Raw genomic sequence first — 14,056 nt, forward strand, 5'->3', positions numbered from 1 at the left:
TTCTGTTTTGCCACTACAACTACATGGCATGAACAGTTCTGGATAGCCATTACAACAAGCACATGGCATAAATAGTTCTGTATTGCCATTACAAGTGCCTTAATGAACAATTCTTCATTGCTATTCAAACCAAATGCCATGAATAGTTTTGTATTGCCATTACAAACACATGGCATCAATAGTTCTGTATTGCCATTACAAAACTGCGACATGAATAGTTCCATATTCCCATTACAACCACATGACAAGAACAGTTTTTTGTTGCCATGAGAACCACACGACATGAGTAGTTCTGCACTGCCATTACAACCATGTGTCATGAATAGCTCTGTTTTGCCATTACAAGCATGTTACATGAACAGTTCTGTCTTGCCATTACAACCACATGGCATAAGCAGTTTTGTATTGCCATTACTACTACATGACATTAACAATTCTGTATTGCCTTTATATCCACATGGAATGAATAGTTCTGTATTGCCATTACAACCACATGGCAGAAAACAGTTCTGTATTGCGACTACAGCCACATGGCATGAATAGTTCTGTATTACCATTAGAACCTGATGGCATGAATAGTTCTGTATTGCCATTACAACCACATGGCATGAGCAGTTCTGTATTGCCATTACAAGTGCATGGCATGAATAGCTCTGTATTGCCATTACGAGAACATGGAATGAACAGTTCCATATTGCCATTGCAACCACATGACATGAATAGTTCTGTATTACCATTTCCACCACATGGCATGAATAGTTCTGTATTGCCATTACAACCACATGGCATGAATGGTTCTGTATTGCCATTACTACCACATGACATGAACAGTTCTGTATTGACATTAGAACCACATAGCATGAACAATATTGTATAAAATAAAGCATTGGACACATTACTGTGATATTCAGAAATATTTTCTTCACTGTATTACTGTTGAGCAATTATTTATCTATTATTCAGTTTCTATAACAGTACTAATAGCTGAATACACCAAAAAGGATGCACAACAAACACAATCATTTTGGATACTATCTGTACTTATTATTGTATTTTCTCATAGATGATGAAAAGGGAAGCTAACAAATGAGTTTCATTAAATGCTCCATTGCATTTTCATATTAAAATTTTAAAAATGTTTTTTTTTAAAAAAAACTGATCACACAGTAGATCATAAATTCTGAAATTGAGTTATTATTGTGATTGAAACCTGACACTACTAAATTGCTAAAAACATTTCTCCTCTGCTCAAATATCTACCTAAACATTATGTAGAGTGACAAATTTATTTTTTATTGCATAATTATATGAGATGCTTTTCATCAATGGGCTAATCACAGGATTATCTGTATAATAAATGCTGACTGAATTCTTAATAATTAAAAAATTCAGTGTTTGATGACTTACTTGCTGTCATCCTGTGTAAGGCTCAACCTGTGTTCCCTCAGATCTATGGCAGGCAATGTGGGGGCAGAGGAGATTGCTTTTGGTTTTGCACTGCCATTCATTCGAGCAAATAAATAACGTAACACTTTCTCCTTCTGTTCCCAGGTCAGGTCACTTATGTCCACCTTACCATGGATAACATACCTGAAAAAATCAACATATCACAGTTATCCATTGATTGCCTTCCTTTATCTCAGAAAAGAATGTGAGACATAATTAGCATGACATCTGTATGCACCAGTGTCAACACAGTCTTACATTTTGTAGTAAGTCAGTTACTCCAAAATTAGCTGATGAACTTTTATGTTTTTCTTTTTCATCAAAGTCCCAAACTTTTGAGGGTGCAGAAGGTTAAGGGTCATCCCTAATTGCTACATATTTTCAAAGAATTCAATCCATGTTTGCCATGATGCACTCATCTGTCTATGCATTTATTTTAAGGACAACTAATCTGATAAAAAACAACAACACTGGTCCTGGGTCATTCCTATCCTCCTTACTCTGATGGGGCTCAGTCTCTAGGTCATACCTTGGAAACCACTGTAATGCACTCCCTATAAGTACAAACTCCATACACATTCTTGATTTGAAAGGTAAAGTCACTTACGAAACCAGCTTTGGCCCTAGGTCTCTCCACGCCCCTGGAGAATGGCGCCTGTTTCGTAACTGTTTATAGACTCATTTTTAATATATATATTAGTAGAAAGAATATATATATATATATATATTTTGTTCATAACTTTTGCAAAAGTAGTCCACTATCTGACAGGGATTTGGGGGTGGAACAAGTAGAATGAATATTAAAATATAAGCCACCATTTGTATCCCCAAATCTGCAAATATGGGACTGTTCTACTAATATTCTTGTGCTGAAAAATGGCGTTAAATCCTATAACAACAACAACAACAACTAATATTCTTGTAAATAAGGCATGTCCATACCTATACATGATACCTTGTCTTATTGGTGTACAAATTGTACTATAAAATTTAATGTATATTATGTACATGTGTAGTAAAATAAGATTCATGTATATTGTGTACAAGTGTAGCAAAACAAGCTTTATCTATACTGTGTACAAGTGTAACAAAACAAGCTTCATGTATATTTTGTACAAGTGTAGCAAATAAAGCTTCATGTATATTGTGTACAAGTGTAGCAAAACAAGCTTCATGTACATTGTGCACAAGTGTAGCAAAATTTGCTTCATGTATATTGTATAAAAGTGTAGCAAAACAAGCTTCATGTATATTGTGTACAAGTGTAGCAAAACAAGCTTCATGTATATTGTGTACAAGTGTAGCAAAACAAGCTTCATGTATATTGTGTACAAGTGTAGCAAAACAAGCTTCATGTATATTGTGTACAAGTGTAGCAAAGCACGCTTCATGTATATTGTGTAAAGGGTGTCACAAAACAAGCTTCATGTATATTGTGTACAAATGTAGCAAAACAAACTTCATGTATATTGTGTACAAGTGTAGCAAAACAAACTTCATGTATATTGTGTACAAGTGTAGCAAAACAAGCTTCATGTGTGACAATTTCTGCTGAATATGGGTGAAACTGGTTGAAAGTTAAACCCTTCTTTTGTATGTTGAACTACATGTAGTGAGAATATTTGATGTATACTGAATACTACATGAAGTGAGTATATTTGATGTATATTGAATACTACATGAAGTGAGAATATCTGATGTATATTGAATAATAATGCTACATGATGTGAGTATATTTGATGTATATCGAATAATAGTTTTAAATACTACATGAAGTGAGAATATCTATTGTATATTAAATACTACATGAAGTAGTATATTTGATGTATATAAAATAATATTGAATACTACATGAAGTGAGAATATCTGATGTATATTGAATACTATATGAAGTGAGTATATTTGATGTATATCGAATACATGAAGTATATTTTTTATGTATATTGAATACTATATGAAGTGAGAATATTTGATGTAAATTGAATACTACATGAAGTGAGTATATTTTTATGTATATTGAATAATATATGAAGTCAGAATATTTGATGTATATTGAATATTACATGAAGTGAGAATATATGATGTATATTGAATACTACATGAAGTGAGTATATTTGATGTATATTGAATATTACATGAAGTGAGTATATTTGATGTATATTGAATGCTACATGAAGTGAGTATATTTTTTATGTATATTGAATAATATATGAAGTGAGAATATTTGATGTATATTGAATATTACATGAAGTGAGTATATTTGATGTATATTGAATACTAGATGAAGTGAGTATATTTGATGTATACTGAATATTACATGAAGTGAGTATATTTGATGTATATTGAATGCTACATGAAGTGAATATATTTGATGTATATTGAACACTATATCAAATGAGAATATTTTAAGTCTATCAAATACTACACAAAGACAATATTTTATGGATATAGAATACAAAATAAAGATAGAATATTTTCTGTATATTGAATACTACATGAAGTGAGTATATTTGATGTATATTGAATACTACATGAAGTGAGTATATTTGACGTATATTGAATACTACATGAAGTGAGTATATTTGATGTATATTGAATATTACATGAAGTGAGTATATTTGATGTATATTGAATATTACATGAAGTGAGTATATTTGATGTATATTGAATATTACATGAAGTGAGTATATTTGATGTATATTGAATACTACATGAAGTGAGTATATTTGACGTATATTGAATACTACATGAAGTGAGTATATTTGACGTATATTGAATGCTACATGAAGTGAGTATATTTGACGTATATTGAATACTACATGAAGTGAGTATATTTGATGTATATTGAATGCTACATGAAGTGAGTATATTTGATGTATATTGAATATTACATGAAGTGAGTATATTTGATGTATATTGAATGCTACATGAAGTGAGTATATTTGATGTATATTGAATATTACATGAAGTGAGTATATTTGATGTATATTGAATATTACATGAAGTGAGTATATTTGATGTATATTGAATACTACATGAAGTGAGTATATTTGATGTATATTGAATGCTACATGAAGTGAGTATATTTGATGTATATTGAATATTACATGAAGTGAGTATATTTGATGTATATTGAATATTACATGAAGTGAGTATATTTGATGTATATTGAATACTACATGAAGTGAGTATATTTGATGTATATTGAATACTACATGAAGTGAGTATATTTGATGTATATTGAATGCTACATGAAGTGAGTATATTTGATGTATATTGAATATTACATGAAGTGAGTATATTTGATGTATATTGAATATTACATGAAGTGAGAATATTTGATGTATATTGAATGCTACATGAAGTGAGTATATTTGATGCATATTGAATACTACATGAAGTGAGTATATTTGATGCATGTTGAATAATATATGAAGTGAGAATATCTGATGTATACTGAATACTATATCAAATGAGAATATTTTAAGTCTATCAAATACTACACAAAGACAATATTTTATGGATATAGAATACAAAATAAAGATAGAATATTTTCTGTATATTGAATACTATATGAAAACAGAATATTTTATGTATACTGAATAATATATGAAGAGAAATATTCTGTGTATATTGAATACTATATCTGAACAGAATAGTTTATTTATATTTAATGTTTTATGGTGAGAGAAATATTTATGTATATTGAATACTATATGAAAACAATATTTTATGTATACTAAATACTATATGAAGTGAGAAGTATTTTGTATATATTAAATACTATATGAAAGCCATATATCTTTTAACAAGACTGCCATGTAAATTTTCATCATGCAATCGATGTGTTTGTACATAAATAGCAATTTTAACTAATGGCATTTTTTTATTTCCTTAAGTCTCACATAGCACTTTTTTTGTTGGTAATAACTGACGATGGCGCTTTAATTGATTTCCACAACCAATACACACACTTTGCAGGTGAAATGTTGAAGTATTGCTATTTGTTAACATCAAATATAGCAATTCAGCTTCAATAACATTTGATCAGAGATGTGGAACCACTGAATATGTTGCAACAATATGCAGAGACCTCTGAATACAAACTATAAAAGGACCCTCTATAATGAAATATCCTGTACACAAATTTGGAACAAATGACTCAACATGTAAACATTGTTAATTATTTGAAGAATATTTAGCATTATCTTAGCTCTGATTATTCTGCATATTTTAAAAATTTGGATAATGTAAAACAACTTCAGAGCCAGACTCAAACAGAACTGCATGGGTTTGGAGTAGTGGTAAATAGTGTTGAGACTATGGACCCAGGCTCAAACAGAACTGCATGGGTTTGGAGTAGTGGTAAATAGAGTTGAGACTATGGACCCAGGCTCAAACAGAACTGTATGGGTTTGGAGTAGTGGTAAATAGTGTTGAGACTATGGACCCAGGCTCAAACAGAACTGCATGGCTTTGGAGTAGTGGTAAATAGAGTTGAGACTATGGACCCAGGCTCAAACAGAACTGTATGGGTTTGGAGTAGTGGTAAATAGTGTTGAGACTATGGACCCAGGCTCAAACAGAACTGCATGGGTTTGGAGTAGTGGTAAATAGTGTTGAGACTATGGACCCAGGCTCAAACAGAACTGCATGGGTTTGGAGTAGTGGTAAATAGAGTTGAGACTATGGACCCAGGCTCAAACAGAACTGTATGGGTTTGGAGTAGTGGTAAATAGAGTTGAGACTATGGACCCTGACTCAAACAGAACTGTATGGGTTTGGAGTAGTGGTAAATAGAGTGGAGACTATGGACCCAGGCTCAAACAGAACTGCATGGGTTTGGAGTAGTGGTAAATAGTGTTGAGACTATGGACCCAGGCTCAAACAGAACTGCATGGGTTTGGAGTAGTGGTAAATAGTGTTGAGACTATGGACCCAGGCTCAAACAGAACTGCATGGGTTTGGAGTAGTGGTAAATAGTGTTGAGACTATGGACCCAGGCTCAAACAGAACTGTATGGGTTTGGAGTAGTGGTAAATAGTGTTGAGACTATGGACCAGGCTCAAACAGAACTGTATGGGTTTGGAGTAGTGGTAAATAGTGTTGAGACTATGGACCCAGGCTCAAACAGAACTGCATGGGTTTGGAGTAGTGGTAAATAGAGTTGAGACTATGGACCCAGGCTCAAACAGAACTGCATGGGTTTGGAGTAGTGGTAAATAGAGTTGAGACTATGGACCCAGGCTCAAACAGAACTGCATGGGTTTGGAGTAGTGGTAAATAGTGTTGAGACTATGGACCCAGGCTCAAACAGAACTGCATGGGTTTGGAGTAGTGGTAAATAGAGTTGAGACTATGGACCCAGGCTCAAACAGAACTGCATGGGTTTGGAGTAGTGGTAAATAGTGTTGAGACTATGGACCCAGGCTCAAACAGAACTGTATGGGTTTGGAGTAGTGGTAAATAGTGTTGAGACTATGGACCCAGGCTCAAACAGAACTGTATGGGTTTGGAGTAGTGGTAATAGAGTTGAGACTATGGACCCAGGCTCAAACAGAACTGTATGGGTTTGGAGTAGTGGTAAATAGTGTTGAGACTATGGACCCAGGCTCAAACAGAACTGCATGGGTTTGGAGTAGTGGTAAATAGTGTTGAGACTATGGACCCAGGCTCAAACAGAACTGCATGGGTTTGGAGTAGTGGTAAATAGTGTTGAGACTATGGGCCCAGGCTCAAACAGAACTGCATGGGTTTGGAGTAGTGGTAAATAGAGTTGTCTATGGACCCAGGCTCAAAAAGAACTGCATGGGTTTGGAGTAGTGGTAAATAGTGTTGAGACTATGGGCCCAGGCTCAAACAGAACTGCATGGGTTTGGAGTAGTGGTAAATAGAGTTGTCTATGGACCCAGGCTCAAAAAGAACTGCATGGGTTTGGAGTAGTGGTAAATAGTGTTGAGACTATGGACCCAGGCTCAAACAGAACTGCATGGGTTTGGAGTAGTGGTAAATAGAGTTGAGACTATGGACCCAGGCTCAAACAGAACTGTATGGGTTTGGAGTAGTGGTAAATAGTGTTGAGACTATGGACCCAGGCTCAAACAGAACTGTATGGGTTTGGAGTAGTGGTAAATAGTGTTGAGACTATGGACCCAGGCTCAAACAGAACTGTATGGGTTTGGAGTAGTGGTAAATAGTGTTGAGACTATGGACCCAGGCTCAAACAGAACTGTATGGGTTTGGAGTAGTGGTAAATAGTGTTGAGACTATGGACCCAGGCTCAAACAGAACTGCATGGGTTTGGAGTAGTGGTAAATAGAGTTGTCTATGGACCCAGGCTCAAAAAGAACTGCATGGGTTTGGAGTAGTGGTAAATAGTGTTGAGACTATGGACCCAGGCTCAAACAGAACTGCATGGGTTTGGAGTAGTGGTAAATAGAGTTGAGACTATGGACCCAGGCTCAAACAGAACTGTATGGGTTTGGAGTAGTGGTAAATAGTGTTGAGACTATGGACCCAGGCTCAAACAGAACTGTATGGGTTTGGAGTAGTGGTAAATAGTGTTGAGACTATGGACCCAGGCTCAAACAGAACTGTATGGGTTTGGAGTAGTGGTAAATAGTGTTGAGACTATGGACCCAGGCTCAAACAGAACTGTATGGGTTTGGAGTAGTGGTAAATAGTGTTGAGACTATGGACCCAGGCTCAAACAGAACTGCATGGGTTTGGAGTAGTGGTAAATAGAGTTGTCTATGGACCCAGGCTCAAAAAGAACTGCATGGGTTTGGAGTAGTGGTAAATAGTGTTGAGACTATGGACCCAGGCTCAAACAGAACTGCATGGGTTTGGAGTAGTGGTAAATAGAGTTGAGACTATGGACCCAGGCTCAAACAGAACTGTATGGGTTTGGAGTAGTGGTAAATAGTGTTGAGACTATGGACCCAGGCTCAAACAGAACTGTATGGGTTTGGAGTAGTGGTAAATAGTGTTGAGACTATGGACCCAGGCTCAAACAGAACTGTATGGGTTTGGAGTAGTGGTAAATAGTGTTGAGACTATGGACCCAGGCTCAAACAGAACTGTATGGGTTTGGAGTAGTGGTAATAGAGTTGAGACTATGGACCCAGGCTCAAACAGAACTGTATGGGTTTGGAGTAGTGGTAAATAGTGTTGAGACTATGGACCCAGGCTCAAACAGAACTGCATGGGTTTGGAGTAGTGGTAAATAGTGTTGAGACTATGGACCCAGGCTCAAACAGAACTGCATGGGTTTGGAGTAGTGGTAAATAGTGTTGAGACTATGGGCCCAGGCTCAAACAGAACTGCATGGGTTTGGAGTAGTGGTAAATAGAGTTGTCTATGGACCCAGGCTCAAAAAGAACTGCATGGGTTTGGAGTAGTGGTAAATAGTGTTGAGACTATGGGCCCAGGCTCAAACAGAACTGCATGGGTTTGGAGTAGTGGTAAATAGAGTTGTCTATGGACCCAGGCTCAAAAAGAACTGCATGGGTTTGGAGTAGTGGTAAATAGTGTTGAGACTATGGACCCAGGCTCAAACAGAACTGCATGGGTTTGGAGTAGTGGTAAATAGAGTTGAGACTATGGACCCAGGCTCAAACAGAACTGTATGGGTTTGGAGTAGTGGTAAATAGTGTTGAGACTATGGACCCAGGCTCAAACAGAACTGTATGGGTTTGGAGTAGTGGTAAATAGTGTTGAGACTATGGACCCAGGCTCAAACAGAACTGTATGGGTTTGGAGTAGTGGTAAATAGTGTTGAGACTATGGACCCAGGCTCAAACAGAACTGTATGGGTTTGGAGTAGTGGTAAATAGTGTTGAGACTATGGACCCAGGCTCAAACAGAACTGCATGGGTTTGGAGTAGTGGTAAATAGAGTTGTCTATGGACCCAGGCTCAAAAAGAACTGCATGGGTTTGGAGTAGTGGTAAATAGTGTTGAGACTATGGACCCAGGCTCAAACAGAACTGCATGGGTTTGGAGTAGTGGTAAATAGAGTTGAGACTATGGACCCAGGCTCAAACAGAACTGTATGGGTTTGGAGTAGTGGTAAATAGTGTTGAGACTATGGACCCAGGCTCAAACAGAACTGTATGGGTTTGGAGTAGTGGTAAATAGTGTTGAGACTATGGACCCAGGCTCAAACAGAACTGTATGGGTTTGGAGTAGTGGTAAATAGTGTTGAGACTATGGACCCAGGCTCAAACAGAACTGTATGGGTTTGGAGTAGTGGTAAATAGTGTTGAGACTATGGACCCAGGCTCAAACAGAACTGCATGGGTTTGGAGTAGTGGTAAATAGAGTTGTCTATGGACCCAGGCTCAAAAAGAACTGCATGGGTTTGGAGTAGTGGTAAATAGTGTTGAGACTATGGACCCAGGCTCAAACAGAACTGCATGGGTTTGGAGTAGTGGTAAATAGAGTTGAGACTATGGACCCAGGCTCAAACAGAACTGTATGGGTTTGGAGTAGTGGTAAATAGTGTTGAGACTATGGACCCAGGCTCAAACAGAACTGTATGGGTTTGGAGTAGTGGTAAATAGTGTTGAGACTATGGACCCAGGCTCAAACAGAACTGTATGGGTTTGGAGTAGTGGTAAATAGTGTTGAGACTATGGACCCAGGCTCAAACAGAACTGTATGGGTTTGGAGTAGTGGTAAATAGTGTTGAGACTATGGACCCAGGCTCAAACAGAACTGTATGGGTTTGGAGTAGTGGTAAATAGTGTTGAGACCACATAGCCAGACTCAAATAAAAATCACAGGTTTAGAGTAGTGATAAATAGTGTTTAGACTATGAAGCCAAAAACTACAGAGTGAGGCTCACACAGAAAAGCATGGATTTAGGGCATAGGCTGTGTTGATGCTAGGGAGCCAGGCTCACACAGAAAAGCATTGACTTGGAGCAGTGGTAAATAGTGTTGAGATCATGTTAAACAGAAAAAAACAGGGGCTCAAATAAAAATAAAAAAGGAAAGCTTTTGGGGAGTGGGAAATAGTGTTGAGGCTATGGTGCTGGGCTAAATTAGAAAAACATAGATTTGTGGTAGTGGTAAAATGGAATGAACACTAACTGAAGAAGTAATCTAAGATTATGAGGGTTATGAAAAATTATTTTCCTGGCTTTTAAAAACATGGACATGTGTTTTTTTGAAACTATCTCAAACAATGACAGAAATTATTTACTAAACTTCCTCAAGTACTTATATGAAGGTTTTGTTATCTAAACAGAAACATGCATACTAAACACTTACAGCTAGACATATTACAGTATGTACTGAACCATGCATACTAAACACTTAAAGCTAGACATATTACAGTAGGTACTGAACCGTGCATACTAAACACTTACAGCTAGACATATTACAGTATGTACTGAACCATGCATACTAAACACTTACTGCTAGACTTATATCGGTATGTAATGAACCATGCATACTAAACACTTATAGCTAGGCATATTACAGTAGGTACTGAACCGTGCATACTAAACACTTATAGCTAGGCATATTACAGTAGGTACTGAACCGTGCATACTAAACACCTACAGCTAGACATATTACAGTATGTACTGAACCATGCATACTAAACACTTATAGCTAGGCATATTACAGTAGGTACTGAACCGTGCATACTAAACACTTATAGCTAGGCATATTACAGTAGGTACTGAACCGTGCATACTAAACACCTACAGCTAGACATATTACAGTATGTACTGAACCATGCATACTAAACACTTATAGCTAGGCATATTACAGTAGGTACTGAACCGTGCATACTAAACACCTACAGCTAGACATATTACAGTATGTACTGAACCATGCATACTAAACACCTACAGCTAGACATATTACAGTATGTACTGAACCATGCATACTAAACACTTATAGCTAGGCATATTACAGTAGGTACTGAACCGTGCATACTAAACACCTACAGCTAGACATATTACAGTATGTACTGAACCATGCATACTAAACACTTATAGCTAGGCATATTACAGTAGGTACTGAACCGTGCATACTAAACACCTACAGCTAGACATATTACAGTATGTACTGAACCATGCATACTAAACACTTATAGCTAGGCATATTACAGTAGGTACTGAACCATGCATACTAAACACTTATAGCTAGGCATATTACAGTAGGTACTGAACCGTGCATACTAAACACTTACAGCTAGACATATTACAGTATGTACTGAACCATGCATACTAAACACTTACTGCTGGACTTATATCGGTATGTATTGAACCATGCATACTAAACACTTACAGCTAGACATATTACAGTATGTACTGAACCATGCATACTAAACACTTATAATTAGGCATATTACAGTAGGTACTGAACCATGCATACTAAACACTTATAGCTAGGCATATTACAGTAGGTACTGAACCATGCATACTAAACACTTACAGCTAGACATATTACAGTATGTACTGAACCATGCATACTAAACACTTACAGCTAGACATATTACAGTATGTAATGAACCATGCATACTAAACACTTACTGCTGGACTTATATCGGTATGTATTGAACCATGCATACTAAACACTTACAGCTAGACATATTACAGTATGTGCTGAACAACATCAAAAAGAAACTACAAAGGAAATCTTACACACATGGTTCAAGATATAATGAAACATTTTGAGAACAGAATGTACAGACTATGTACTGACTTGATTGAAATCAGATATGAAGTTATAAAATAATCTTTACAGTACAAACAATGATTCTTGTCAATATAGGGAACTGATAAACTAATCTGACCAGTGTTCTGTAGGCTTGTTCTATAATAAATTAATTTTATTGAACAAAAGACTTGTATATACTTGTTGAAATGCATGTCATGAAGGAATCTGATGTCCTTCATCTGGACTTGTATATATTCATTAACAATAAATGCCATGAAGGAATCTGATGAACTGCATGCAGATGGAAACATTTTTCTTCATGAAGACTAAAATTAGTACCACCTGTAGGGCCTAGCCAGACAAGTTTCTAAAAGAATGAATTAACTAGTCCATCTGCAAGGCCAGGCCACACAAGTTTCTAAAAGAATGAATAAATTAGTACCACATCTAGATCCAGGCCTGACACATTTCTAAAAGAATGAATTAATTAACACCACCAAACAGGCCAGGCCGGACAAGTTTCTACAAACTGAACTAACTAACGACAACCACCTGTACAGCCAGGCAAAACAAGTTTATAAAAGAACAAACAAACTAGTACCACATGTATGACCAGGCCAGACAAGTTTCTAAATGAATGACATAACTAGTACCTTCTGTAAGGCCAGGCCAGACAAGTTTATAAAGGAATGAATAAACTAATACCACCTGTTGAGTCAGGCTAGGCAAGTTTCTAAAAGAATGATTTAACTAGTACCACTAAAGATAAAGAATAGTACCACCTGTAAGGCCGGGCCAAACAAGGTCCAATAGAACAGTACCAGCTGTAGGGCCAGGCCAAAGAAGGCCCAAATAGAACAGTACCAGCTGCAGGGCCAGACCAAACAAGGTCCAAACAGAATAAATTACTGTTTTCATATTAACACTTTTATGGATATCCAGTTCTTCTCTGGTGATTTTAATAAAAATAATCATCTACGGCAGGCTTTATTAAGAATGCCTTTATTATGAATAATATTTGATATTGTGTAAAGGGAGATAAATAGACCACTTATATAAAATTACTGGATTATTCATTTAGATATTACATATCCTATTGGCTTTCAAATCCAAGGCATTAAATAAGACTGGATAGAATAAAAAGTAATACACTGCACAGGTAGGTAGGTAGGGGTGTGGGGGGTGTTACTTATAAATAGACAATTATATGTGTAGCTGTTAATCTATATACTAGTAGTTTCAATAATTGAATTTTTCAATTGAGGCTTATGCATCTTTGTAATCAAGTTATACATATAAGCATATTTTCATTATCTATATTACAAATACTGATGACAGATCAGTGACAAATTTGTTTCTATGTTCTCATTTTTTGTATTTGTGCCTGAAAAAAACATACACACAACTTTAAAAATGTATTGGTGTTTGTGTCATCTTCAAATTTGGTTTCAGTTCCTGCAGAATTAATGAGTATTAACTGGACTTGTTCCGCAACTAAATATACCAAGTTATTTAGCTGTAAAATACTGGAAAGGTAATGTGTTCATATATTTGTGAAATGTTTCAACTAGTAACAGTGGCAGTAAAGGCAGTGCTGATAGAGTTGTGGTATTGTTGGTGTTAGTAGTATTAGTATTATCACTGAAGTTCTGTTATGTTATGCAGCTTGGAGTTATTAATATTAGGAGTAGCAGTGGTATTAGTAGTAACAGTAGGAGTAGTAGTTGTAGTAGTAGTAGTAACAATAGTAGTAGTAGTAGTAGCAGCAGCAGTAATATTAGTAGCAGCAGCAATAGTAGTAGTAGTAGAAGTAGCTATAGTAGTATTAGTAACAGCAGTAGTAGTAGCAGCTGTAGTAGTAGTAACAGAAGTAGTGGTATTAGGATCAGTAACAATAATATTATTAGTAGTAGCAGCACTAGTAGTAGTATTAGT

General features: G+C 36.1%; 1 protein-coding gene across 1 annotated transcript in view; it reads right to left on the reverse strand.

Moving 5' to 3' along the window:
* Positions 1 to 14,056, reverse strand: part of LOC149804525 (basal body-orientation factor 1-like) — a 43,758-nt gene that overhangs the window by 3,549 nt on the left and 26,153 nt on the right. The window contains exon 10 of the mRNA XM_089941090.1: positions 1,408 to 1,590. Coding sequence (XP_089797216.1) covers positions 1,408 to 1,590 — 183 coding nt within the window. The remainder of the gene's footprint in view (positions 1 to 1,407; positions 1,591 to 14,056) is intronic.

The sequence above is a fragment of the Sinohyriopsis cumingii genome, chromosome 2, assembly GCF_028554795.1.
Source record: "Sinohyriopsis cumingii isolate HCF-2022 chromosome 2, ASM2855479v2, whole genome shotgun sequence".
NCBI classification, from domain to species: domain Eukaryota; kingdom Metazoa; phylum Mollusca; class Bivalvia; order Unionida; family Unionidae; genus Sinohyriopsis; species Sinohyriopsis cumingii.